The sequence below is a fragment of the Scyliorhinus canicula genome, chromosome 14 (genome assembly GCF_902713615.1).
Source record: "Scyliorhinus canicula chromosome 14, sScyCan1.1, whole genome shotgun sequence".
Classification (NCBI taxonomy): domain Eukaryota; kingdom Metazoa; phylum Chordata; class Chondrichthyes; order Carcharhiniformes; family Scyliorhinidae; genus Scyliorhinus; species Scyliorhinus canicula.
Window position 1 is genome coordinate 49,720,517 of NC_052159.1, and position 25,826 is coordinate 49,746,342.

Sequence of the window (25,826 nt, forward strand, 5' to 3'; positions counted from 1 at the left end):
CATAAATTTAAGATAAATGGTGGAAGATATAGAGGGGATGTCAGAGGTAGGTTCTTTACCCAGAGAGTAGTGGGGGCATGGAATGCACTGCCTGTGGATGTAGTTGAGTCGGAAACATTAGGGACCTTCAAGTGGCTACTGTATAGGTGCATGGATTACGGTAGAATGATGGGGTGTAGATTAATTTGTTCTTCAGGGCAGCACGGTAGCATTGTGGATAGCACAATTGCTTCACCGCTCCAGGGTCCCAGGTTTGATTCCAGCTTGGGTCACTGTCTGTGCGGAGTTTGCACATCCTCCCCGTGTGTGCGTGGGTTTCCTCCGGTTGCTCCGGTTTCCTCCCACAGTCCAAACATGTGCAGGTTACGTGGATTGACCATGATAAATTGCCCTTAGTGTCCAAAATTGCCCTTAGTGTTTGGTGGGGTTACTGGGTTATGGGGATAGGGTGGAGGTGTTGACCTCGGGCAGACTCGATGGGCCAAATGGCCTCCTTCTGCACTGTAACTTCTATGATAATCTATGATTAATCTAGGACAACGGTTCGGCACAACATCGTGGGCCGAAGGGCCTGGTCTGTGCTGTATTTTTTTATGTTCTATGTTCTGTTCATATGGTTTATCTTGGAAATCTATCACAGGAAATAAACTGCTTTGTATGTTTTTTTGTCTGAGCATGTTGGTTCTGCACCTTTTTTTGCAAGACAATCAAATGGTGGCATCAATCTTTACTTTATTTTTTTTAGATTAAAATCTCCTTTCTCCAAAAATTGCAGTGCCAACAAACATGACTCTTTGGGAAAGTAATTACACTGGTGATCAGAAACGGTTGCATTAGGTCATTCTGGTTTGGTATTAGCGACAGGCTCCTTGACAAATTTAAATCATGTTTGAGTAATATTAATCAAGCACTCAGATACAATCGATTTAACAACATTCAAGACTTTAATCAACAGAGGAACATGGGTAGACCACTTGGACTCTCTCACATTTCCACCAGTTAATTGGGTCATTGGGTGGCATGGTGTTCGATTTCGATCCAGGTGTCTGTCTATGCGGAGTTTATAAGTTCTCCCCGTGTCTGCGTCGGTTTCCTCCTGGTGTTCTGGTTTCCTCCCACAGTCCAAAATGTGCTGGTTAGGTTGATTGGACATTGCTGAATTATCCAAAACATCAGGTGGGGTTAGTGGGTTACAGAGATAGGGTGGGGGCATGGGTCTTGGCCGGATATTCTTTCAGTGGGCTGTAGCAGACCCAATAGGCTGAATAGCCTCCTTGTGCACTTTGGTAATTCTATGACTCTATGGTTGATCTTTACCTCAACTCCAGTTACCCATCTTTGTTCTGTAATAGTTTTAACAATCATTAATCTGTCTCAGTTTTGAACTTTTCAATTGGCTTAGCCTTGACAGATGTGGTTAAACCATAGCTTTATATCACTGCAGCATAACTTCCAGCCATCTGCATTCCAGTTCCCCTGGGATAAAATCAATTCAACATTTTTTGCATCTGTTCACTACCTTTAAGTTATTACTGCACCTGGGCTCCTAAATATCTCTGCTCCTCCACAGTTCCTGGCTTCTTACCATCTGGAAAATAATCTGATCTATTGTTCTTGAGTACAAAGTGGATGACCCCACTTGCCGTCATTGAACTCCATTTGCCCATTCACATAATCTATCAATGTCCCTTAGCAGCATTTTTTCTCCCATCTACACTACTTGGGGGCGATTCTCCCAAATGGAGCCCAAGTGTTTTCGCCATCATGAATGCCGTCTGTCATGTGAGAGTACCTTTAAGAAATGAATGTTTACGCAATGTACCTTTAATAAAATAGTGATGTCAGAGAATGGGTGGAACTGAGCTCAGTTTGGCCATTTTGAGTTTAGTTCTGGGTTTTTTTAGTTTCAGTTTGAAGAAAACTTGGGTGTGGCTGTTGTGCTGCATTGCTGGTGATCACTGCCATGAAGGACTATCTCTTAATTCTTTGGTGAAATCGGAATTGTAAAAAGGTCTCAGTATTGAATATAAATCTAATGTGCTTCTGTTTGAAGGATTTGTTAAGTCTTTTGGATGTGTAAAGGAACAGTTTGCAGGATTGGATAGTGTATTATTTTCGGGGTTATCTTTGAAGTAAGGGGTGTTAAGAGATCCAATGTTATTTAAAAGGTTAATTTGAGTTCATGGAATAAACATTGTTTTGTTTTAAAAACCACATGCCCATTATTATAATACTACACCTGAGGAACAAGCCGTGCGCTTCAAAAGCAACAATCCTTTAAAGGTGGGGGTTGGTTGAACTCCATGATACATTTTGGGGTTCTGAAAACACATCTCCCATAACACATCGCAATTCACGATGGCGCGAAACAGGCACTGGGACGACTGATTCTGGCCCCCATAGGGAGCCAGCATGGCCCTGGACCGGTTCACGCCGCTCCAGCCTCCCTTCTCGGCGCGAAATGGGCACTGCGCCAGCACGCGCATGCGCAGTTGGGCTGCACCAACCTGCGCATGTGCGGGGGACTCCTTCAGCGCGCCGGACCCGACTCAACATGGCGGCGGTGTTCAGGGGCCGGCCGCGCAGGAAAGTAGGCCCGGGTGGGGGAGAGGCCAGCCAGCCGACTGGTGGGCCCCGATTGCGGGCTAGACCCCGTGGGAGGCTCCCACCCCTCCCCCCCCCCCCACCTCCGACCGTTCGTGCAGAGTTCCCGCCGGCAGCGACCGGGGTGAACGGCACCGGCGGGACTCTGTCGTAGCCGCTCAGCCCATCCGGGCCGGAGAATTGGCGTTCCAGCAGGCCGGGGGCGCGCCAACTGCGCCGGCACAAATGGCGCCGATTCTCTGCACCTCGGAGAATCGCGCGGCAGCGTCATGGCATGGTTGCGGAGATTCTCCAGCCTGGCGCGGGGCTCGGAGAATCGCCCCCCCCCCCCTTATTCCAGCATCTAACTGAACATTGTGAGAAGATGTGGGCATGTGGCTCTCTAATATGACATAATGCATATCCCTGCGATATGCATTAAGCTGCATCTTGTGAATTAGGGTACATGCCCATTATTCCTACTCCATCTTCATATTTTCTAATCACTTCGCTACTCATCATAATTTGTTTTTCCTCTTCTACTAATGCCATGCAACAACTCATGGTCATCGGAATAGATAAATCGCTTTTCACTCTGAGCTGATGCTGTTCAATAGAAAGTGAATAACAGTCACCTTGGTTGACCTTCACTTTCTCCTGCATTCTCAACTCTCTGCTCAACTGAGATTGAGAGGTTATTGTTTGGAAAGAACATCCTTAGTCCTGGAGCGGTGTGTTAATGCACAGCTGGATCTACTTACCATATTTTGTCATTTGTTCTTCCGGAACTAACTTTGCTTGAGCCATTACTTTGTATTTTGAATGAATGTTTGAAATTGCAATGATAACATTTTTGACTGCTCGGAATATTAGAGTATGTGTTTACAGTAGTAGCTGCTGATCCATTATGTTGTTAGACTAACAGAAATGATTATTGAATCAGTCCCATAGTTCAGTATAAAGCTGACAGATTGACTGATTGGTATAAGCTGCAACAAGGTTACTGCCTATGGATCCCAAGATACTGGGAAGGGAAATCCTTAATTTTACATTAGTTGTCTATTTAAGTATTCCTTATCAGCCCTGCATAATTTATTAAACTCATAGAGTGAAAAAGTATTTGGTCAGGCATGCTCTTACGACGCAACCATTTATCTGGCAGTGACACCGACAGTTCACTGATGCAGCTTGCACTTCCATCAATGCTTGTCTTCCCATTGGTCTGGCAAAATTATCTCTTCTGCATTAATAGCCCTTTTGTTGTCCTGAAGGTTATTTATTTTGTAAACCTGAAAGTCTGCTGATAGCTATGTGTGCCTGCCCCACATCCATTGAACAAAGCCTGCCCGTCAGTCATTGTTTACAGATCATTGTGCCGCTCTCAGCAGCATAATTTATTGTGAGCGCAGCCCCGCAGTTTTATCAAACTTTAAACATCTGCTATCGGCAAAACATAAATTCTGTTCACTTAAAGTTACTGAGTGTTTTCTTTCTGGTCTGAACACTAGGAACTGGTTGTTCATCTTCGGGTTACGAGAAAGCTGATGATGAGATGTCTGGAACTACATCTCCAGAGCCAGATCAAGCAGGCCGAGTTATTAATATAAATCTGCCTCCGATAACTAAATTCTGTGACAACCATGTCAGGTAAGAAAGTCTTGTAAACTTTGAAAATTGTGCGTGTGAATGTTAGGATGTTTACAGTCTTATTTTGAAGGGGAAAGCTTCATTTTCTTTCTACACAGAATTGTAGAGTTTGAATTATTTATTGACTTGTAAGTGTGTGTCTGATTCCAAGATACAGTGTTAATTAATAGAAAGAAGTAAGACTTTGTGCCTGTGAGGAGAAAACCTAATTTCACGTCCTGCACAAGAACTCGGTTTCTTCAAGGTATACAAAATTAAGCTAGGCATGAAGATTGTTGAGCAAAAAGTGATTTTAGTGGCAGAAAGAATGTCAAATGTTGCATTGCATTGAAGAATAAATACTTGGAGTATTGCTGATTTCACCTACTAATATGTGCTATTTAAATAAAATGTAATAGAAGCCAGAGTTGTAGATTATCTCCGAACTCCCTGATTATCAGGCGTTTCAGGTCAGTTCCGGTTTGTATTTGGATGCAGTTAATTCTGCTATTGGAGCACTATTCTGTGGAAATTAAATTGCATTCCACTTTTAGGCAGTAGGTTTTTGAACTGGGTTCTGGTGGCTAAGCGTGCAATGTACCATAATATTTTTCTGTTGCTGTAAACTAATTTCAAAAGAAATTCTGTAATAATTTCTTTAGATAGCTCATGGTGTCTTACTGATGTTGGGACCGGGCGACACTTGGGAGTGTATCAGTGTTTCAAAGAGGTATCAAATACACACGTCTCAAAACCACTGTTTTATTTTTTCTGCACAATGTGCTTTATGGTTGGTGAGTTTTGGATAGAGATGGCAGGAGGAGCAGCAACTTGCTATGGAAATGGGTATTGAACTGAAGACCTGATTGCAGTCTTGGGAAGGCAACTGGAAACATTTCAAGAGAAAAATGACTTATTATAAGTTGAGCAGAAATGTGAACACATGGGATTTAGATTGGAATTTCCCATTTGCAGATCTTTGAATTCCAAGTTCAGATTCATTTCCTTCAGTAAGAGACTAGCACATTTTGTTTCTGTGAGATACTAAACAAGTACTTAAACTTCTGATACTGCACTTAAATATCTCCAGAGAACAAATGGAGTAACTTAGGTTAATAATTGAAGTTATAATGCTGGGAAAGGATTCTAAAAGTCAGGGAAATATGAATCTCTATGACTGAATGGTACCTTCTATGCTTTTCCTAGGTGTTATATATTGTACGGCAGAGTGAATATTCCCAGAATGCTGGATATCTGGGAATGATTACAAAGCTTTTAGTTGATCAAAAACAAAAAAAGAAGCAAAAATTACATTTATACTATACTCTCATTACCTCAAAGTCTTCATCCAATAAAGTACTTTTGAAGAATAGTCACTATTGTAGTGGAGAGAAACGTCGTGCCCAATTTGTCCACAGCAAAGTTCCAACCACAGTGTGAAAATGACCAGATAATGGGCGTGAGCTACCGGCCTCGTACATCAATGGACCCGACCCGAGGACTCCCTTATAGGTGAGTTGGGACTTTTGGGGGGGTTCGGGAGTCACGCCAGGGGGTCATGAAATCGGGACACCATTTAAAAATAGGTTCCCGACCTCTTCGTGCACTGAGGAGTTCTGGCGAATGGAGCTCCACAGTTCAGGAAACGAGACTAAGTGCAGCCTTGGCGGGGTGTTCCCAATAGATAACAGTCTGTTTCTCGGCACTGCGAGTGCTGGGCAGCACCGGCTAAATGCGCTCATCACGGACACTGTTCCAATTTGGCTAGATGCGCCCCATAAGTTTTACTGGTGATGGTGGAGGAATGAATATTGGCAAGAACCATCGTCCTGCTCTTTAGAAAATGTTAAGGAATCTTTACTATCTACCTGGGTGAGTAGACATGCCTCAGTTTAACAATCCTGAAAGACTGGAGCCCTGACACTGCTGAGGCTCGAACCCACAACCTTCTCACTGAGAGGCAGGATTGCTATCACTAAGTCACACTGACACCAAATTGCTCAGCTCGGGTATTACAACATATTAGTGCAAAGTACATGAGGTAGAAACATCTAAACTGTAAGAAATCAGATTACAACCTTGACATGATTTTCCTGGTGTGTCTCATTCACCTTAATAATTTTTCTTGTTTGTTTTGAATTCATTTTTTAAAAAGTCAGTTTCATCAGTGCAGAAGTTCTAAATGCCATATATTTGTCTTAATGTGCTAGCAACATCATTCGATGTGTGAATTACAATTTTTTTGTTACCTGAACAAGAGCAACTAAAATGAAGTGGTACTCTAATAAATTAGGATGAAGTTCCATCAAACCAGCAACAGTGTAAACGATAGAAGAACCCCATAGAACTGACGCTTTACCAGAAAAGTATCGGAGATATCTCGATTAAAAACCTCAACTAAGCAGTTTGATGGAGAAATTGGAGATGCTCGTAAAATTAAGTGGAACTAGCCTGAAGGAGTTTTAATGAGGAAGTGAACTGTGAAGTTGGCTATGCCATTGATGGCATTAGATAAACTAATAGTTTAGGAAATGGAAGTTTTGATGCAATCACGTCTGATTAAGTTGAATTTGAGAGATAATGGCCACATATGGGTGCTGCAGTGTAATCACTTTATTTCTACAGTATACATCTTAAATAGATTCTCTGGAATTGCATGATTCACTAGAACTGTTTTAAAAAGAAAAGAACATTGCTAAATCCTTTATGAGCATTTGCTATTGCCTATCCAGCATACTTAATTCTGAAACCAAGTTTTAATGTTTGATTTTTATCTGATTTTTGTTTCAAAAGAACCACTGTCACTTCAGAAAGAGTAGAAAATTGGCTCAATTTGTTCATTTCATAGCATTAGTTACTTTGTATGTTTTGAACCCATGTTTGTTTTGCAACAGTATCTATATTCAGGAAGTTCTGGTATAATTTTTCGATAAAGTGGCTTTAATTTTTGAGCACAAGTAGTTTTTATTGTGTGTATATTGGAATTAGCTGGACATCAAGCTATGTTTTGTAACAACTATGCAATTTCAGTGTTGTTTTCCATAAGCTATGCCCTTGTTTCTACAGAAAATCTTTATTACAAGGCTTCAAAGTTAAGGCTACAGTAAGTACTTCTACCTTTAGAGAATTAGAAACTGTTACATTGTGCTCACTCCCAGGCCCATGGTGTCACCCTCAGCATATCAATTTCACGCAGCCAGCTGCAACTCAGAAGCAAACTTGTTGAAATTCATTAATAGGAATGGCTATAAAAAGCTGTGAATGGTGGATCCTGCCAACCTTACTGAAAACCAGCAGATCTGCTGGTGTCACTGGCAATAGCCTTGATGCAATATAAAAACAGTTAAGTGTTACTGGATCATTGGAAGCAGGATGATTGAGCTCGCAAGTGAGCCAAGTTACTTCTGCAGATCCTCAAAACGATCAATTCTTATGGAATTAAATAAGGGACAAGTCACCCTGGTGCTAGTGACCATTTAAGTGGGACACGGGGGTGGGGGTACACAGGTTACACAATTCAAGTGTTGATTAAGCTTCAAAGACGGTAATTATGGACAAAATTAATTGCTTAAGGATTAATGAAGGAAATCTCAGGACAAATTTGTTAAGGGCAAATCATGTTTAATGAAGTGATTGGAGCAAAATGACTGGGGAGCTGTCAGAAATCATTGAAGGTGGCAGGACAGGTTGAGGAGCAGTTAATAAAGTGTATGGCATTCTTGGCTTTCTTAATAGGGGCATAGAGTACAGTAGCAAGGAAGGTATGTTGAACTTGTATAAACATTAGTTCGGCCTCAGCTGGAGTATTGCAGCCATTTCTCGGCTACGCACTTTTGGAAAAATGTGAAGTCATTAGAGAGAGTGCAGATTCACAAGAATGGTTCCAGGGATAAGAAACTTCAGTTACATAGAAAGATTGGAGAAGTTTCGACTGATCTCCTTCGAGAAAAGTGTTGGTTGGGTGGAGATTTAACAGAGGAATTCAAAATCATAAGGGATCTTGACAGAACAGTTCAGCAGAAACTGTCCCCGTTGTGGAAGGATTGAAAACCAGAAGCCAGCAAAAGTGACACGAGGAAAGATGTTTTCTCGCAGGAAGTTGTTGGGATCTGGAATGAACACCCCGAGTGTGTGGTGGAGGTGGGTTCAATCAAAGCATTCGAGGGATTATTGTCTGAAAAGCAAATATGTGCAGAGTTCAGGGACAATGTGACCAGATGAATTGCTTCTTCAGAAAGGCAGCACAGCCATGTGGGAGCTGACGGACCTCTTTCAGTGCTGTAACCATCCTAAGATTCTCAGTGACATTGGTGGGGGGGTGAATCATATTGTTTGAAGGGCTTGAGATCAACAGATCTCCTCCTGTTCAAAATTGTTCACAAATTACACTGCAGCTCCATGGTGGTTCGAAACATTGTAGTTTGACTGGGCAAGATGCGTAGAGGGGCTAATCCGTTGAACCAAAGCCCCTCAGCGGTTGGGTGTTCTCCCCTCCTTCTTACATGTCTTGTTGGATCTCCTCTTTGAATAAGAGAAAGATAGCATCTATATTGTTACACACATTATTTAGTCACACAGTCCTCCAGACATTTTGCCAGTATTAATGTACAACAGACGTGTTACGGCTCTTAAATACTCTATGACAGCAGCCGTTTGTATATTTCCTGAAAACAAATCATCAGGGACAATTCTTCCAGCTTTAACCCAAATCCCTCCTGGCTACCCTACCAACCCCCTTCCCACCTAAACACACTCGCTCATTTAAACTGAAGAGTTATAGCAATCAAAGAACTATTTGGTGCTGTTCATCTTTCTGGGCCTTCCAGCATCTGGTTACTTTAATTCCACCGTGGGAATAGATGAGCTCATATTTACAGTCATTTTTTCATTTGAGTGTTTTTTAAATATTGTGTTGCTTTGCAACTTATTTCAGTCGTGCACCTACAGCTCCTTCCCCTTTAAGCAGAGTTTTGTTGGTTTCTCTCTGTGGCTACCATCTGATACCCCCTTGAGGATGATGATGGTAGCACATTGAGGCTGTACATAAATGCCAAGAACAGGCAGGGATCTGTAAAACAAGACTCAGGAGTCCAAGCGGACTGCCAACTTTTCAAATGTGGGAAAATACCAGGTTGGGAAGAAAACGTATAGGACACGGGACAATCAGCAATATTAAGGGCACAATCCCCCTTTTTTATCGGTCAACCTGGTTCCTAATAAACGGAAGTTTTCATTTTGTTTGACGAAGGTTCTCTCAGTACAAAGAGCGTAAAGTCAACAGATAAAACACGCCATGGATTCTCATCCATTTTCATTGGATAGTCCACGTAAAGCATTGGAAAAGTCTCAAGAAATGGTCAACAATTCAAAAATTAATTACTATTGGGATGGCTGTGTTGCAAGGCTTGAGATAGTGTTGGATTTGAGCTGAAGTTGTCAGCTATGCCTCAGCAGATGTTTTTCTTTAGAGAACAATGGCTATGATGGAGACAAAAATATATATGAAATCCTACTAAAAATGCTTTCAGCTTAAACATTGTCCCAAAGCAGTTTTAAACATATTCAGGCAAGGAACCATGGTCTCGGCTGTGAAAAGTATCCTGCTTTTTCATCAAATCAGTGACATTTTATTATGCAGTTCTTGGTTTAACGGAATTGTCACATTCTCATTGTAACTGTACGGTTGTTACTAGATTAATGGTTCTGATTCATTGAATGAAACACAACTGAACGGGTAATTTTATGTAGCTACTATAACTGAACAGTTACTGCTACTCGAAGCAATACTAGTTCAAGAATATCTTGGAAATGCATCAAATAAGTATGTTCTGCAATCAGTGCTATTGGAATAGATAGAAGACAAGAATATAAGTAACTCAGCACTTGAGAATCAAGCAATGGATGAAACATTTTTAATTCTACGGAAAGAAGATCGATGCTGTTATATTGGCCAGAAGGACACTGGGAACATCAACAATATATATCCCCATGGGCTTTGTGGAATATGAACTTGCGTATTGAGCGGGTAGGGAAATGGAAAATGAGTAGCAGGAGTTTAAAGTCCACTGCTCAACCCAGGCCGATATTCTGTAGGGCCCTGGGCTTGTACTTGTGTACTGTAAGCCGTGGCTGTGGTCTTTTTCCATTATATAAATAAAAGGGAATGGTGTTGGAAGACTGGCCTTGGCGAGATTATTACAAATACAAACCATCATATGGGCAGCACGGTAGCACAGTGGTTAGTAATGTGGCTTCATAGTGCCAGGGTCCCAGTTTTGATTCCCAGCTCGGTCACTCTCTGCGGAGTCTGCACATTCTCCCCGTGTCAGCGTTGGTCCGGTTTCCTCACGCTAGTCCCGCAGGAGTGCTGTTAGGTAATTTGGATATTCTGAATTCTCCCTCCGTATACATGAACAGGCATCGGAATGTGGCAACGAGGTTTTTCAGAGTAACTTAATTATTATCAACGTGATGTGGAATTCTTGTCCTTGTTCTGGATTCCCCCACTTGAGATAATGGCTTCTCTGCAACAATTCTCTCAAACTCTCTTAGCGTGGTAAACACCTTGATTACATCACCGTTCAATCTCCTAAAATCAGGGGAATATAATATTGAAGACGGTATAATAGTTAGAATTTAACCCTTTAAGCCCTGGTATTATTCTGGTGAATCTGCAGTGCAAGTCCCCAATCTCGAGGACAAAGTGTCTTTCATGAGATGTGGCTCCCAAAACAGAATATAGCACTTTAAATGTGGTCTGACGACAGCTCTGTGATGAGATCTGATTAGAGCACCCAAATCGCTAAATTTGATAGTTAACTATCAAAAAATGTTTTAAACTAGATGACACTTCCCCATATTGAACTTCATTTGCCTTCCTGCTTCCATCCATGCAACATCCATCTTGATTTTTAAAAATTTGTTCATGGGGCTTGGGAGTAGTCGGCTGGGCCAGCATTTGTTGGCCATCCCTAATTGCCAGTTAAGAGTCAACCACATTGCTGTGGATATGGATTCACATGTAGGCCAGCCTGGTAAGGATGCCAGATTTCCTTCCCCAAAGGACATCAGTGAATCAGATGGGTTTTTACGATGATAGATAATGATTTTGTGGCCACCTATGGTGGAGACTTTTAATTCTAATTTATTGAATTCAAATTTCACCATCTGCAGTGGTGGGGTTTGAACCTGGTTCCCTAGAGCATTACTCTGGGTATCTGGTTTACTAGTCCTGTGACAATGCTACTGTGCCACCACCTCCCCATATAGTATTGATGTGGTGTAATCTGCAAACCTGCACACAGCTCACTATTCCTTTACCCTAACACAGTATGCAGATTGTCCGACCAGAGGGGAGGCCATATTGGATTTGGTATTTGGTAATGAACCTGGGCAAGTGATAGATTTGTTAGTGGGGGAGCATTTTGGAGATAGTGACCACAATTCTGTGACTTTCACTTTAGTAATGGAGAGGGATAGGTGCGTGCAACAGGGCAAGGTTTACAATTGGGGGAAGGGTAAATACGATGCTGTCAGACAAGTGGCGAATGTCGTGCCCCTGTTCAAAAAAGGGAATAGGGTTAACCCTGGGAATTACAGGCCAGTTAGTCTTACATGGCTGTTCCGTGCATCTGGATGAAGAATTTGTTGTCGAAGGTGAATACGTTGTGATCTAGAATGAAGCAGATGAGTTGCAGAATTGCGTCTGGAGATTGACAGTTGTCGGTGTTAAGGACTAAGGCTGTTGCAGCAATGCCGTCGTCATGGGGGATGCTGGTGTAGAGTGCCGAGACATCCATTGTGACGAGGAATGTTGCTGGTTCAACTGGTCCATGGGTGCTGAGTTTCTGTAGGAAGTCCGTCGTGTCACGACAGAAGCTGGGTGTACCTTGTACGATGGGCTTCAAGATGCCCTTGATGTGGCCAGAGAGGTTCTCATACAGGGTCCCATTACCTGAAACGATAGGATGGCCTGGTGTGTTGGCCTTGTGTATTTTCGGGAGGTAATAGAGATCTCCAATGCGGGAATTACGTGGGATGAGAGCACGTAGGGTGCTCTGAAGGTCTGGATCCAAGGTCCCGATCAGTCTGTTGAGTTGGCGGATGTGTTCCTTGGTTGGGTCTGCAGGTAACTGTCTGTAGTGTTCCTGGTTGTTGAGTTGTCAGTATACTTCTTTGCAGTAGTCCGTTCTGTTCAGTATGACGGTGGCCCCTCCTTTGTCTGCTGGTTTGATGACGATGTTGCGGTTGGTCTTGAGAGCGTGGATGGCATTGCGTTGTGCTTGGGTGACATTCAGGGCTGCCTTGTGAATGCGACTGATGAATCTGGCATTGACACGACTCCTGACGGCTTGAGCATACATGTCGAGTCTAGAGCAGCGGCCTTCCGGAGGGGTCCAATTCGACTCTTTCCTTTTCGGTTGCTGCACCGCAGATCTCGAGATCTGCTGTTCCGGTTCATTGGTCGTCTCCTTGGGTTCACTGTCGGCCTCTTGGGGTCTGTGGAAGAATTCCCGGAGCCTCATTCGCCTGATGAATTCCTCTGTATCTGCCACGAGACTGATGGGGTCCATTTTGGTGGTGGTGCAGAAATTGAACCCTCTGCTGAGGACTTCGATTTCGTCTGGTTGAAGGGTGTAGTCCGACAAGTTGACAATAGATTTCCCTGTATTGTTTTCTACTGTGGTACCGAGGGAAGCTTGGTTGCTGCTGGTGGTGATGCCGAGTTTCTCAAGCTTCCTGTTCTTGGTGTGCATATAGGTGGCATAGTATCGTTGTCTCATCTGTTTAGCGGTGTTACGCAGCTGGTCTGCTGTTTCCTGGGCGCAAGTTGAGAATCTGGCCTCTATCTTGGTTTGCAGGTTGCGTCGACTGCTGTAGAGCTGGTGTACGAGGTGTTTGAGGAGTGTGACAGGTGCGGCGGCAGAGTCTTTCAGCGTAGTCTGTGTTGTAGGTCGACTTGAGTGGGTTTGTGATCTGTAGCCCTTTCGGGATCTTGTCTGCTTTTTTGCATCTTTGTAGAAACTTAATGTCAGTGTCTGTATGCGCGATCTTCCTGGAGATCCTCTCCACTTTGAGCCGGCAGTTTGCGGTGTCGATGGTAGCCATGATGTGGAGATGCCGGCGTTGGACTGGGGTGAGCACAGTAAGAAGTTTTACAACACCAGGTTAAAGTCCAACATGTTTGTTTCAAACACTAGCTTTCGGAGCACTGCTCCTTCCTCAGGTGAATATCAAGGTATATTCCAGAAACATTTATATAGACAAAGTCAGAGATAACAGACAATGCTTGGACTGCGTGCATTTGCGGGTAATCAAATCATTGCAGATCCAGAGAAAGGGGGTGATCCCAGGTTAAAGAGGTATGAATTGTCTCAAGCCAGGACAGTTGGTAGGATTTTGCAAGTCCAGGCCAGATGGTGGGGGGGTTAATGTAATGTGACATGAATCGAAGATCCTGGTTGAGGCCGCACTCATGCGTGCGGAACTTAGCTATAAGTTTTTGCTTGGCAATTCTGCGTTGTCACGTGTCCTGAAGACCGCCTTGGAGAACGCTTACCCCGGAGATCAGAGGCTGAATGCCCTTGACTGCTGAAGTGTTCCCCGACTGGAAGGGAACATTCCTGCCTGCTGATTGTCGCACGAAACATATTTTTCTATGTTCTAAATCATTAATACATATTTAAAATCACACCAATTTATTAACTTTCATTTGAAATCCAAGTACTCTGCCACTCATCCAAGTACCATACCAATTCACGCAAAAAGCTACCTCCATTGATTTATAATCAGCCCTTGACTTGATATCTCACATTACCATATGTGATAATTGAGCACCTAGTAAATACTGGCAGGATTGGGCAGAGTCAACATCGATTTATGAAAGGGAAATCGTGTTTGACAAACTTCTTGGAGATTTTTCAAGATTGGAGATTTTTCAAGATGAAGCTTGCAGAAGATATGAGGAGGAACTAGTGGTTGTGGAGTATTTGGATTTTCAGAAGGCTTTCAACAAGGTCCCGCACAAGAGCTTAGTAAACAAAATTAGAGCGTATGGGATTGGGGGATTGAGAATTGGTTAATGGACAGAAAACAGAGTAGAAATAAGCAGGTAATGCTCAGTTTGACTAGTGGGGTATCACAAGGATGAATATTTTGATGCAGCTATTCACAATATAGATCAGTGATTTGGGTGCAAAGAGGTTTCAAGGAGAGTTAGACAGGCTAGGTGAGTGGGCAAGAACATGGTAAATAAAGTCGCCAAAGCCCCAGATGACCACAAACTGCTTTCCATCTTTCAGTGGGAAAGCTGACTGATGGTGATTTAGCCTGAGGATGACCACACCTCAGACGAGGGGAAAGGTTGAGAAGGCAGGCCTTCATGAATAACCTCAAGCGGTACGGGAATTTAACCAGAACCTTGCTCTGCGTCACAAACTAGCTGTACAGCCAACTGGGTTAAATCAGCTCCACGTGTAGAACATAATGTGAAGTTACCACTTGAATATGAAAAACGGAAATGCAGAGTTTTTTTAAATGATGAGAGATTGGAAGTGTTGATGTCCAACAGGACCTGGGTGACTTTTTCATGAGTCACTGAAAACTAGTAAAAACAAGGCAGTTATGGTGTAGAGATTTGTAAAAACCTATGGGCGCGATTCTCCGCAAATGCGGAAAATCGTAAAGGCTGCCGTGGGACAGACCGTGATTCCCCCCCCCCCCCCCCCCCCCCCCCCCCCCCCCCCCGGGGCGGGGGTAGGAGTGCGGGCCCGTGCGTCATGGCGGCGCGGCCTTGATGGTCGTCAAGGCCGCACGTCAGGCGTCACGCCGGCTGGCGCGGCCGATGACGTCAGCCGCGCATGCGCAGGTTGGACAACGCCAACCCATGCATGCGCAGTTGCCGTCTTTCTCCTCAGCCTCCCAGCAAGACGTGGCGACTTGATCTTGCCGGGCGGCGGAGGGGAAAGAGTGCGTCCATTTTGGACGCTGGCCCGACGATCGGTGGGCACCGATCGCTGGCCTGTCCCCTCCCGAGCACAGTCGTGGTGCTCCCATGCTAATCGGGCCTCTAGATGCCCCAAATGGGCATCTGGTGCCTGTTTCACGACGGCAGCGAGCAGGTGTGTTTGCTGCGGTGGTGAAACGGGCGTGAAGGGCCGGCCGCTCGGCCCATCGGCCTCGGAGAATCGCCGCTCGCCGTGGGGGGAGGGGGGGAGAATAGCGGGAGGCGTGAAAAATGTCGGGACGCCCTCCCGCTATTCTCCCACCCGGCGTGGGGGGGGGCGGAGAATCGCGCCCTATGTTTTTTAGTAATCTGGTGACAAATATGAATTTCATTAACAGACTTTGCAAGAGTAATAAAACGGGCAAAATTGTGTATTGCCTGGTTTGTATCAATGCCAGTTTTTAGTTTTACATTTATTTTGGTGAGGCCCAGATTCTCAGACCCATGATATACTAACAAAGCATGTCATCAGAATCGTGTCTACTTTGAAATTTGAACTGCGAATTATATACTGGTTTAAATTCAAATGCTAATTTTGAGATATGTACAGCATTTAATGTTGTGGTTCTAAACCTTAAAAGTGATTCCCCCCCCGCATGCCATGACCACTTACCTTACCCCCTCACGCTCCCCACTACCTCACCCCCCCCCCCCGTCGCTTCAACCCCCACCCCATTCTCTCATCTTACCTCTTCACCTCACCTCCCCCACCTCGCCTCACTCATCACACCCTCATCTCATCCTCCACCTCAACCTCCTGACCTCACACCACCACCTCTCCTCCCTCATCTTACCTCGACCCCACCTTCTCAACTCAGTCCTGCTGCCCCCCTCACCTAACTCCCCACCTCACTGTCCACTCCCTCACCTCCCCATTCCCTCACCTCACTCCCCACTGCTTCACCTCACACCCCTACCTTCCTCATTTCACTTATTCCCCACTCCCTCACCTCATACACCTCCCCCACCTCACTTACCTTCCCCTTCTCCTTCACCTCGCCTCTCCCACTCTCTCACCTCACAATCCCCTCGCCCTCTCACTTTACGCCCCCCACCTCATTCGGCCTGCCATGAGCGCACACGCACATATAGCACACACCCCCAGCATCCAATTAACTCTAAAATGTTAAAGCTTCTGATCTTTGGGCACTTTGCGGTCTTTTTGGTGGATTTTTCTAAATCGGAACCAGCAAGCTGCTGAATGTCAGAAGCAGCGGAGCAGCTCACTGAAACTAAGCTGAAAAAATGGCAAAGCTGCAACTCTCATGTTGATGGTTCTGATTTTTAAAATAAAGTTCATCACTCTGGACAATATTACAGTCCGAGCCCCACTCCCCCAATTGTCCCTTAGCCGCAGTGTTTGGCACTGTCTGCAAACCTCTCTTGGACACTGCTCAGTCAAATTGATCTATGTCACTGTAATACTATTAACCATCTCCAGAGCAAAGGTACACTTGTGGGCTAGTCAGTATTTTTGGGGGCACTAGTTTTGCTTCGAGTGTGGCTACGCTTGATCATCATCATAGTCTTTCCACCACTATTTGTTCTTAAAAATGTTTCACCGGGACTTCAAAATCACAAAAATCTTCAGATCTTTCACACTTTCTGTATCCACAGGATGACTGCCTCTTTAACAGACTTGTTCTCTGAGGTGTGAGAGTGTATGTGATTGTTTTATTATGCTGTATTTTTTTTGAATATACAAATTTGCATTGGGTTAGTATTTTACTGTTTGATTGATGAAGGGCTTTCTAGGAATGGGCAGACCAACTGTTTATGTATCAGATGTATGGAGGAAGGATGGAAGGAAGGAAAGGAAGAAATTATTTTAAGTGCTATCCTGTCGGTAATGATATATTGATGACAATGCAAAGTTATTTAACAGTTAATGTGTATCACATTACTGTTCTGAAACTTTCTCCATGTTGCTTTGCAATAATAATAGCTAACATCATAATGTGAGTAGAAAACGTGCTTTCTCCTTGATGCCTTGTCTGCAATTTCCATTGCTGCTGTTACTCCGTATTCTCCTCATGCTACACATTTTTAAATACCCGTCATGAAAGTTTATATACTCTTTTTTTTTTTACCCCCCCCCACCAATTATATAGCGGTGCATTTTATTAAAATAATTTCACATGTCAGCAATTAAGAGCTGATTTCTTTCCCATCAGGCAAAGTACACATTTTTTAAAAAGACTTGCGTGTTTGTATCGTGCCTTCCACAACCTTAGGATATCTCAAAGCATTTTGTAGCCAGCAAAATATTTTTGGTTTGAAGCTGCTGCTGTTATAAACACAACCAGTTTGCACAAGGAAAGATCCCAATAATAGCAATGTGGACAAGATCCATCTGTTATAGTGATGTTGGTTGACGGATTGATTTTGGCCAGAATTCTGGGATGAATCCCCTGCTCTTATTTGAAACAGTGCTGTGGAATCTTTTACATCCATCTGAGAAGGAGGCTCAGTTTAATGTCTCACCTGAAGGGCCGTACCTTGGACAGTGCAGCATTGCCTTTTGCACTGTTGATTCATTGTTGCTCAAATCCATGGAATTGAATTTAAAACCAACAACCAATGATCCTTGAAAGCTGAGCGTTCATACGCAGCCATAGAGTAACCTGAAAAGAAGAACAACTCACCAGCTATTCCATTTATTGTGTGACCACACAACAAAACGTACCAGGCACTAAAATGCACAATGAAAGTATTTTGAGGTATAACCCACAGCCTTCCTATTCCGAGGTGATGAGGCTAATTATACTTCCTTGGCTGTTGCCTAGGTACAGTCAAATCAGATTGGAAATTGAATTTGAGACCTTATAACCTTTATAGCTTATTCTACTTGGCATCTAACAGTCAGAAGTGAAAGGACTAGAAAATGTTGAACCACAGAAATAGTGGGTAAGATTTACTGCGCAACCCACCACGTGTTTCATGGTTGTGGGACGTGAACCGCCATTGGTTGGTGCCTGATAATCTGGTCCCGCCATTATTAACAGGGTTTCCTGTTGAATGCACCCCTCGCCACCATGAAACCTACAGAGGTAATGCACCGTCGGCAGGACTAGAAGATCCCACCAACATGAATGACTGAAAAGTAATCTATTTGATGTCCATGCAACTCCTTATTCATATTAAAATTAAATTACTGTGGATGCTGAAATTCCAGTGGATGCAGCTTTCACAAAGGGTGATTTGGACTCGAAAGGTTAGTTCTTTTCTCTCCCTACAGATGCTGCCAGACCTGCTGAGATTTTCCAGCATTTTCTCTTTGGTTCCTTTTCCATATTTCTCTGTCCAGGTTGTATTCACTCACTTTCTGTCTGTTTCTCTCTCCCTTCTGGCTTCCTGATTTCATGTAACTCTTAAGTGCTTTGACTATGTTAGACGTGGAAGAGAGTATCCTTTGCAGCTTCCTCTTCAGTGTTCCATTTTCTTGATAGAGAGGTTTGTGTGTGGTCTCCCTGTTACCCCTGCTTTGCTGAAACGGGAAATTAATTTAAATTAAAGTATGTTGAGTTTAAAAAAAGAGATGTTTCAGCTGAGACCTTTATTCAGAATTTTCAACAACTCTGATGAAAGTAGCTAAAATGTTGATGAGTATTTTTCTTTTTCAGATGGTGACTTATACTTTTGGGTAATATCTTCCCGGTAATAATTTCCCTATGTGTAGAAGTAATAGTCCTTGGTCTTAGTGGACTGAAGTTTTCTTTTGTAAGGGACTGGCAGAGTTGTAATTGTTCTGTGGTTTTATTTTTCTGACGGAAATGACAATATCCTTCTCTTTATGATCAACAGCACTGCAAAATACAGCCTGATAACATTTCTGCCTCGGTTCTTGTATGAACAGATCAGAAGAGCTGCAAATGCTTTCTTTCTTTTTATAGCCTTATTACAAGTAAGTATAACTTGGACATGTTTGGGTAAAATGCTGCTCTAATTTCTGATTATTTCTCCTGATATTTTCCCCTTCATTGTATCCGAATTTTATATAAATTGTTAAATCCTTCTCACTGACCCTCACCAACCTAAGGATTTTGAGACAAAATCTAGAGCGGGGTACACCAACTGCTTGAGATCAACTGATGCAGCAAAGTGGGATCTCCAGTAATTTAATGAGTCAGTTTGTTATCTCCATTCCTCATATGAAGTCAGACAATTGGCAGTTACATTTTCCTTTCCGCTTCTACTCATGTACATTAAAGTCACTCCATTACGAAGAGTTTTATGATAGAAGCTTTAAACATTTTTGAAGGAAAGGCATACTTAAATAGTTCTGGTGTGGGTTGGCACGTCTCTTTTACTATTTATCATTGTTTTTGAGGAATTGTGCAGAGTGCTGAATAATTTAAAGTTTTGAACAATCGGGTCTGCTTCTTGGTTTGTACTTTTTATTGAAAAGTGTTGATTTCCAGCTAGAGCTTTATGTCTACTGGTGCATCACTTACCACTGCTGAACAAGAAACTGAGGGTGACTTCATTCTTAGCAGCCCTAGTTTGGATATGTGCTAAGGTAAAGTGGCTTTTAACCACACTGAAATTAATGATTGTTGCTTTGAAGGCAAAAACTGGAGTATGATCTGAAATAACCTATTTTACTGTATACTCAGCAGAAATTTATTAGTGATCATTGCAACGTCTGTTACAGCTCTTTTCTGTCTCCTGACTAGTTTAATAATGATCAGTTGAAATTCCTCTTGTCAGTCATCTTAACAAAACATACTTGAATCAGCACTGAAAATAAGCATTATGATTTATGCCACATCGCTCCAGTAAGATTGCTGAGGAAAGGGTGTTTGGTAAGATGAGGTTCTAATTCTCATTTACTTCGCTTTTGCCTTGCTTGGGAGTTTCTTGCATAATCTTAATTTCTTTCACATGATTTTTAAAAATTGAGCTGGATAGGTAGTTCTTGCATGGCTAACAATCTACCTTCTTCTCACTTTCATTGTTCATTGAAAGTTCTTAAAGTCAGCACCTTTGGTGGAGAAAATTCATATGGATGGTGAGATGTACCCTAAAACTGAATGCTGTCTCACATGTTGTTGCAAGTTATCCCAATAAATTGGCAAATAATTATACAATTTTAGGACCAATATTTCTAGTATGCATCTTGAAGGCTTTCTTTTCTAACTGGAATGAAAATGCTTAAGCCTCTTCTCCAATTTCCCCCATGTATATGCAATTACTTCATTTACAGCTAAGAGAATATTTACTATTATCTCAGTAGTTCATTCCTGATCAATGTTTACTTCTGATAGTTGTTTCAGACTCCATATATAAATTGGAAATTACAGGAATCAGCCAAATCCTTGGTTCATACCTGAGTAACCGTTGGATGTGAAGTCATAGGAACTCCTGCCATTCAGCACTGACATGATGGAAGTGATTGATTTAACAATTTCAACTAGCACTGACATGCTGGAAGTGATTGATCTAACAATTTCATCTAAGGGGCTTAATGATTGTCTTAACTTTTCTCATAAGTTTAACTAATATATTAAAGTTTTTTGAGAAAGTAATAAACAAGATGGATAAAGGGGAACCTGTAGATGTGGTGTACTTGGATTTCAAAAAACATTTGATAAGGTGTCACATGAAAGGTTACTACACAAGACAGGAGAACATGGTGTTGGGATATTAGCATGGATAAAGGATTGGTTAACTGACAGGAAACATAGACTAGGGATAAATTGGTCCTTTTCCGGTTGGCGACCTGTAATTAGTGAAGTACCAAAAGGATCAGTACTGGGGCCTCAACTATTTTCAATCGACATCAATGACTTGGATGAAGGGACCAAATGTACGATAGCTGAGTTTGCTGATGGCACAAAGGTAGGTAAGAATGTAAGTTATCAGGAGGATGTAGGAAGTTTGCAAAGCAACAGGTTAAGTGAGTGGGCAAAAAATTGGCAGATGGCATATAACGTGGAAAATATGTGAACTTGTCCACTTTGGCAGGGAGAATAGAAAAGCAGGGTTCTGTTTAAATGGAGAGAAATTGTAAAACTCAGTGGTAAAGAGGGATTAGGGTGTGTTGGTTTATGAATCACAAAAAAGTAGTATGCATGTGTATAGCAGGTGATTCGGAAGGCAAATGGAATGTTGCTATTTCTCGTAAGGAGAGTAGAATATTAAAGTAGGGAGGTTTTATTGCAGCTGTATAGGGCCTTGGTGAGGTCACATCTGGAATACTGTATACAATTTTGATCTCCTTATTTAATTTAAAAAATATATAGTTGCATTAGAATCAGTTCAGAGAAGATTCACTTGACTCATTCCTGGAATGAAGGGCTCATCTTATTAAGAAAGGTTGAAAAGGTTGGGTTTTTACCTACTGGTGTTTGGAAGAATAAAATATTTGATTTTAAGATGTAAGATCTTGAGGGGCTTTGATAGGGTAGATACCAGGAGAACATTCCCACATGTACGAGTGAGTAGAACTAGGGGGCACGGTTTAACAATAAGACACAAAGGACACAGGAGGACAATTTTAGCACGGCCAAACCACCTAACTCAGCTAGGAGGAGCAGCCTCTTGGCATCCAAGATGCAAAGCCCTCTCAGAATTATATATCTTCATTGAGATTACCTCTCCATCTAAACTGCAGAGAATATAAACAAATTCTACTTAATCTCTCTTCATAGGATTAACCTATTATTCCAGAAATCAATCTAGTGAACTTTGTTTGACCCCCCTCTAAGGGAAGTACATCCTTCCTAGGATAAGGAGACAAGCTATAGTTGTGGTCTCGCCTACTAATTACAACATTCCAATCCAAAATTAATGTTTGTTCCTACTCTGTATTCTGTCTGCTACTGATTCCTCAATTCATGGTAACATGGTTCCCCCAAAACCATGAGATATTTGTCTAAACGAGGATGATGTCTGACTTTGAGTAGAGCGGGGAGCTTGAAATTGACAGTGTTCCATTCTTGGTTTAGAACGTGTTGTCTAATAAATCTCGGCAAGTTGCTGCAGTACATCTTGTAGGGGGTATATATTGCAGCTGTAGTGTGCTTTTGGTGGAGGGAATGAATTTTTAAGGTGCTAATCAAATGGACTATTTTGCCGTGGATGATGTTGAGCTTCTTGAACAACAGTTCTCAAACTATTGGTCACAACCTCAATTGGAGTCACAGAAACAGAAAATGTGGTTGAGAAATCAAGTCACACTAATCTCTGGTACCTTGCCCAATTGCTGGTTCATGAGTGAGTTTTAATAGTCAGTATTAATAGCTTGTCAACTGTGGGAGGAGCTAACCCAGCATCACCTCTGACACCGCCCCCTCTATGGAACACATTACAAACAATTTCAAGATATGTTACTAACTCTTTCTTGATGAGAAATGTAAACTGATCTTTCTGTTCCTGCAATATTTATATAATACAAATTAAATTTATTCCTTTGTCTCCCTGTCCTGATATGCACTGTCAGGCTCTCGAGTTAAGATGTTAGAATACCTCAAAGCCTGTGTTAGGAAGAAACCTGTACATGAGAAGAGAAAATCTAGATCAGAACACCACAACCCTGCCTGAAAATGTATTCCAAAGAAGGAATTAGGTGCTGCTGGGTTAGTTCTCCTAAAATTGACGAGTTATTAATACTGACTATTACAATTTTCAGATGAACCAGCAGTTGGGTAAGTTATCCGAGATGGTCACAACCTGTAGAACTGCAATCCGGTATAATAAGTCAATTGTTTGTTTAAAACCAAAATCAGGGTTCTTCCTGACCAGACACATGGCCAAAAGCTTTCCGTCTCTGCACTGAGGACCTGGGATTTTCATCATAGATTTTTATATTTACATGATGTATTGTATATTATACATGCAAACTTTGATAATCATGTACAGAATGTTGCTATGCTGCGTTATTGCTTTTTTTGGCATTTGGGGTGGCACACAAATTTTTCAATTAAAAATGGGGCTGCATTGTTGAATAGTTTGGGAAGTGCTGTTGTTGCGCAATACAAGTAGCAAGTATTACATCATGTTTTTAACTTGAGACTTTCAGAAGTCAAGAAGGGTGTCTCATGCCATAGAATACACTGTCTCTGATCTGCTCCTTCAACCACAGTATTTATGTGACTGGCCCCACTCGGTTGTGGACAAAGTGACAGCCAGGATGTTGTTTGTAGGGGAACGTTGTTTGTAGGTGATTAGACTCTTGCACTCGTGCTTTTATTACAGTAGGTTTTGATCTCATTGTTGCTGATGTGATTTAAATTAAGAAATGTAAGTAAAATATTCTTGTTCAAACTAAGAATTTATTGTTTGTTTTAGCAAATTCCGGATGTCTCCCCCACAGGAAGGTATACCACTTTGATGCCACTTATCTTCATCCTCACAGTTGCTGGCATCAAAGAAATCATTGAAGATTATGTGAGTATAACTGAGATTTTGCTTCTGTTATTAAAAGAATAAACTGTCACGTATCACATTTCTCAATAATTCTATTTTAGTGGGTCTAGGAATTTTAATAGTCTGAAAACCTAATGGATATAATAATCTTCCATTTTAAATATGATTTTTGGTTATAACAGTGGAGGACCTTTATATTTTTGACTGTAGGATCTGAACAAGTTAATATGTGCTGCTAATATTTTTACAAGTAATATTCAAAATATGCAATGGGAGAATCCTTAACATGGGGTTTGTCTTTCTGAATGCTCAGCTAGTGAAAATAGGTAAAAACAGCTAAATGCTAAGGTATTCCTGTGTCTTGAAATCTTTAATTATCTGGATAATGTTCAAAAACATAAGAGCAGTAACATATATTTTTCAGTAGAATAATGCTTACCAAGAAGATACAGGTGAGGAGTTAATAACAAGTAGAGTGATGGGAGATGTTCTATGAAGTGCCTTACTGAGATACTGTATATGATTTCAAAATTTGATATCAAAGAAAAATTCAACTGTAATTGAAAGTTATGTAAAACTTGTGACATCTCTGCCAGTTTCTCTCCTGCTCGAATGTTAACTTTTCCTTCAACACTAATATGATTTTTAAGATATACCATATCTCCGTCATGACTGCAGCATCCCGTCATCAAATTGACTCCCTCTAAAATAGTGTTCACATTGGAAATTAGACATCTTCAAAAATGTGGGCCACGATTCTCTGGTCCGGCGCCAGAGTGCCAGCAACAAAACGGGAGTACTTTACTCCGGCGCCAGTTCCGAGACCCAAATCTCGGGTCCTGGGGGGGCCAGCACGGTGCTGCAGTGGCCCATGCCGCTCCATCTGCTGGTCCCGGCGTCGACCGGGCGCCGCGGGGTCCGCGCATGCAGAGTTGGGTGGGCGGCAACTAGCGCATGCGCAGTGGCCTTCTTCCCAGCGCCGGCCCCGACTCCAAATGGCGCAGGGATCCAGGAGCCGTTGCGGAGGAAAGGAGGTTTCCCGACAGAGAGGCCGGCCCGCCGATCAGTGGGCCCCGATCGGGGACCAGGCCACTACGGAAGCCCTCCCCGGAAAGGCCAAGACGTTGGCTTCTTTCGCCCCCTGAACTCCCGGATCTTCTGACACTCCAAAGATCGCTATCTCTGGACTCGGCACCACCCATGTGTTAAGCACCTTGGACATTGCCCTCGCGAACCCTTGCCAGAACACTCTAAGCTCCGGGCATGTCCAAAACACGTAGACATGGTTTGCAGGGCTGCCCTTGCAACTCATACAACTGTCTTCTACCCCAAAAAACTTGCTCATTCTCGCTGCCGTCATGTGTGCACGGTGGACCACCTTAAATTGAATTAGACTGAGCCTGGCATATGATGAGGAGGAATTAACCCTGCCCAGGACTTCTGCCCACAGACCCGCTTCCAACTCCTCACCTACCTCCTCCTCCCACTTGCCCTTGAGCTCCTCCACCGGGGTTTCCTCCACCTCCTGTAGTTCCTGGTAGATATCCAACACCCTCCCCACCCCCACCCAGACCTGCCCATTTTTTCACGGTGGGGGGAATGGTGTTGGGGCGGCTTGGCGCGATTCGCGCGGCCTCTCTGGTCCGGCGGGGGGTCGGAGAATCGCACCCGTGATCTTTCATGGGATTTGTGCTTTGCTGGCCAGACCAGCATTTATTGCCCATCTCTAGTTGCCCTTGAGAAGGTGCTACTTTCTTGAATCACTGCAATGCATGTAATGTAGACACACTGCTGTTAGCAAGGGGGTTCCAGGACTTTGACTCAGCAACAGTGAAGGCAGGGCGCTACTGTTCCAAATCAGGATGGTGTGTGGTTTGGGGAGGAACTTTTAGGCAAAGAGATTTCCATACATCTTCCGTCCTGATCCTTCTACGTGGTAGAAGTCACGGGTATGGAAGGTTCTGTCCGATGAGTCTGGTGAGTTTTTGCAGTGCATCTTGTTGATGGTACACGCTACTGTCACTGTGCATTGGTAGTGGAATGAGTGAATGTTGAAGGTGGTGTTTGGGGATTTCAAACAAATGGGCTGCTTTGTCCTGGATGGTGTTGAGCTTCTTGAGTGTTGCGGAGCTGCACTCATCCAGGCATGTGAAGAGTAGTACATCACACTCCTGACTTGTGCCTTGTAGAGGGTGGGCAGACATTGGGGAGTCAGGAGTTGAGTTACATGCCGCAGAATCCC

At 42.9% G+C, this 25,826-nt stretch overlaps 1 protein-coding gene across 7 annotated transcripts in view; it reads left to right on the forward strand.

Moving 5' to 3' along the window:
• The window catches only part of atp8a2 (ATPase phospholipid transporting 8A2), a 792,435-nt gene that overhangs the window by 237,231 nt on the left and 529,378 nt on the right, over positions 1-25,826 (forward strand). For all 7 annotated transcript variants that reach the window (XM_038818743.1, XM_038818747.1, XM_038818746.1 and 4 more), the window contains 3 exons: positions 4,092-4,230; positions 19,019-19,118; positions 23,507-23,605. In XM_038818743.1, coding sequence (XP_038674671.1) covers positions 4,092-4,230; positions 19,019-19,118; positions 23,507-23,605 — 338 coding nt within the window. The remainder of the gene's footprint in view (positions 1-4,091; positions 4,231-19,018; positions 19,119-23,506; positions 23,606-25,826) is intronic.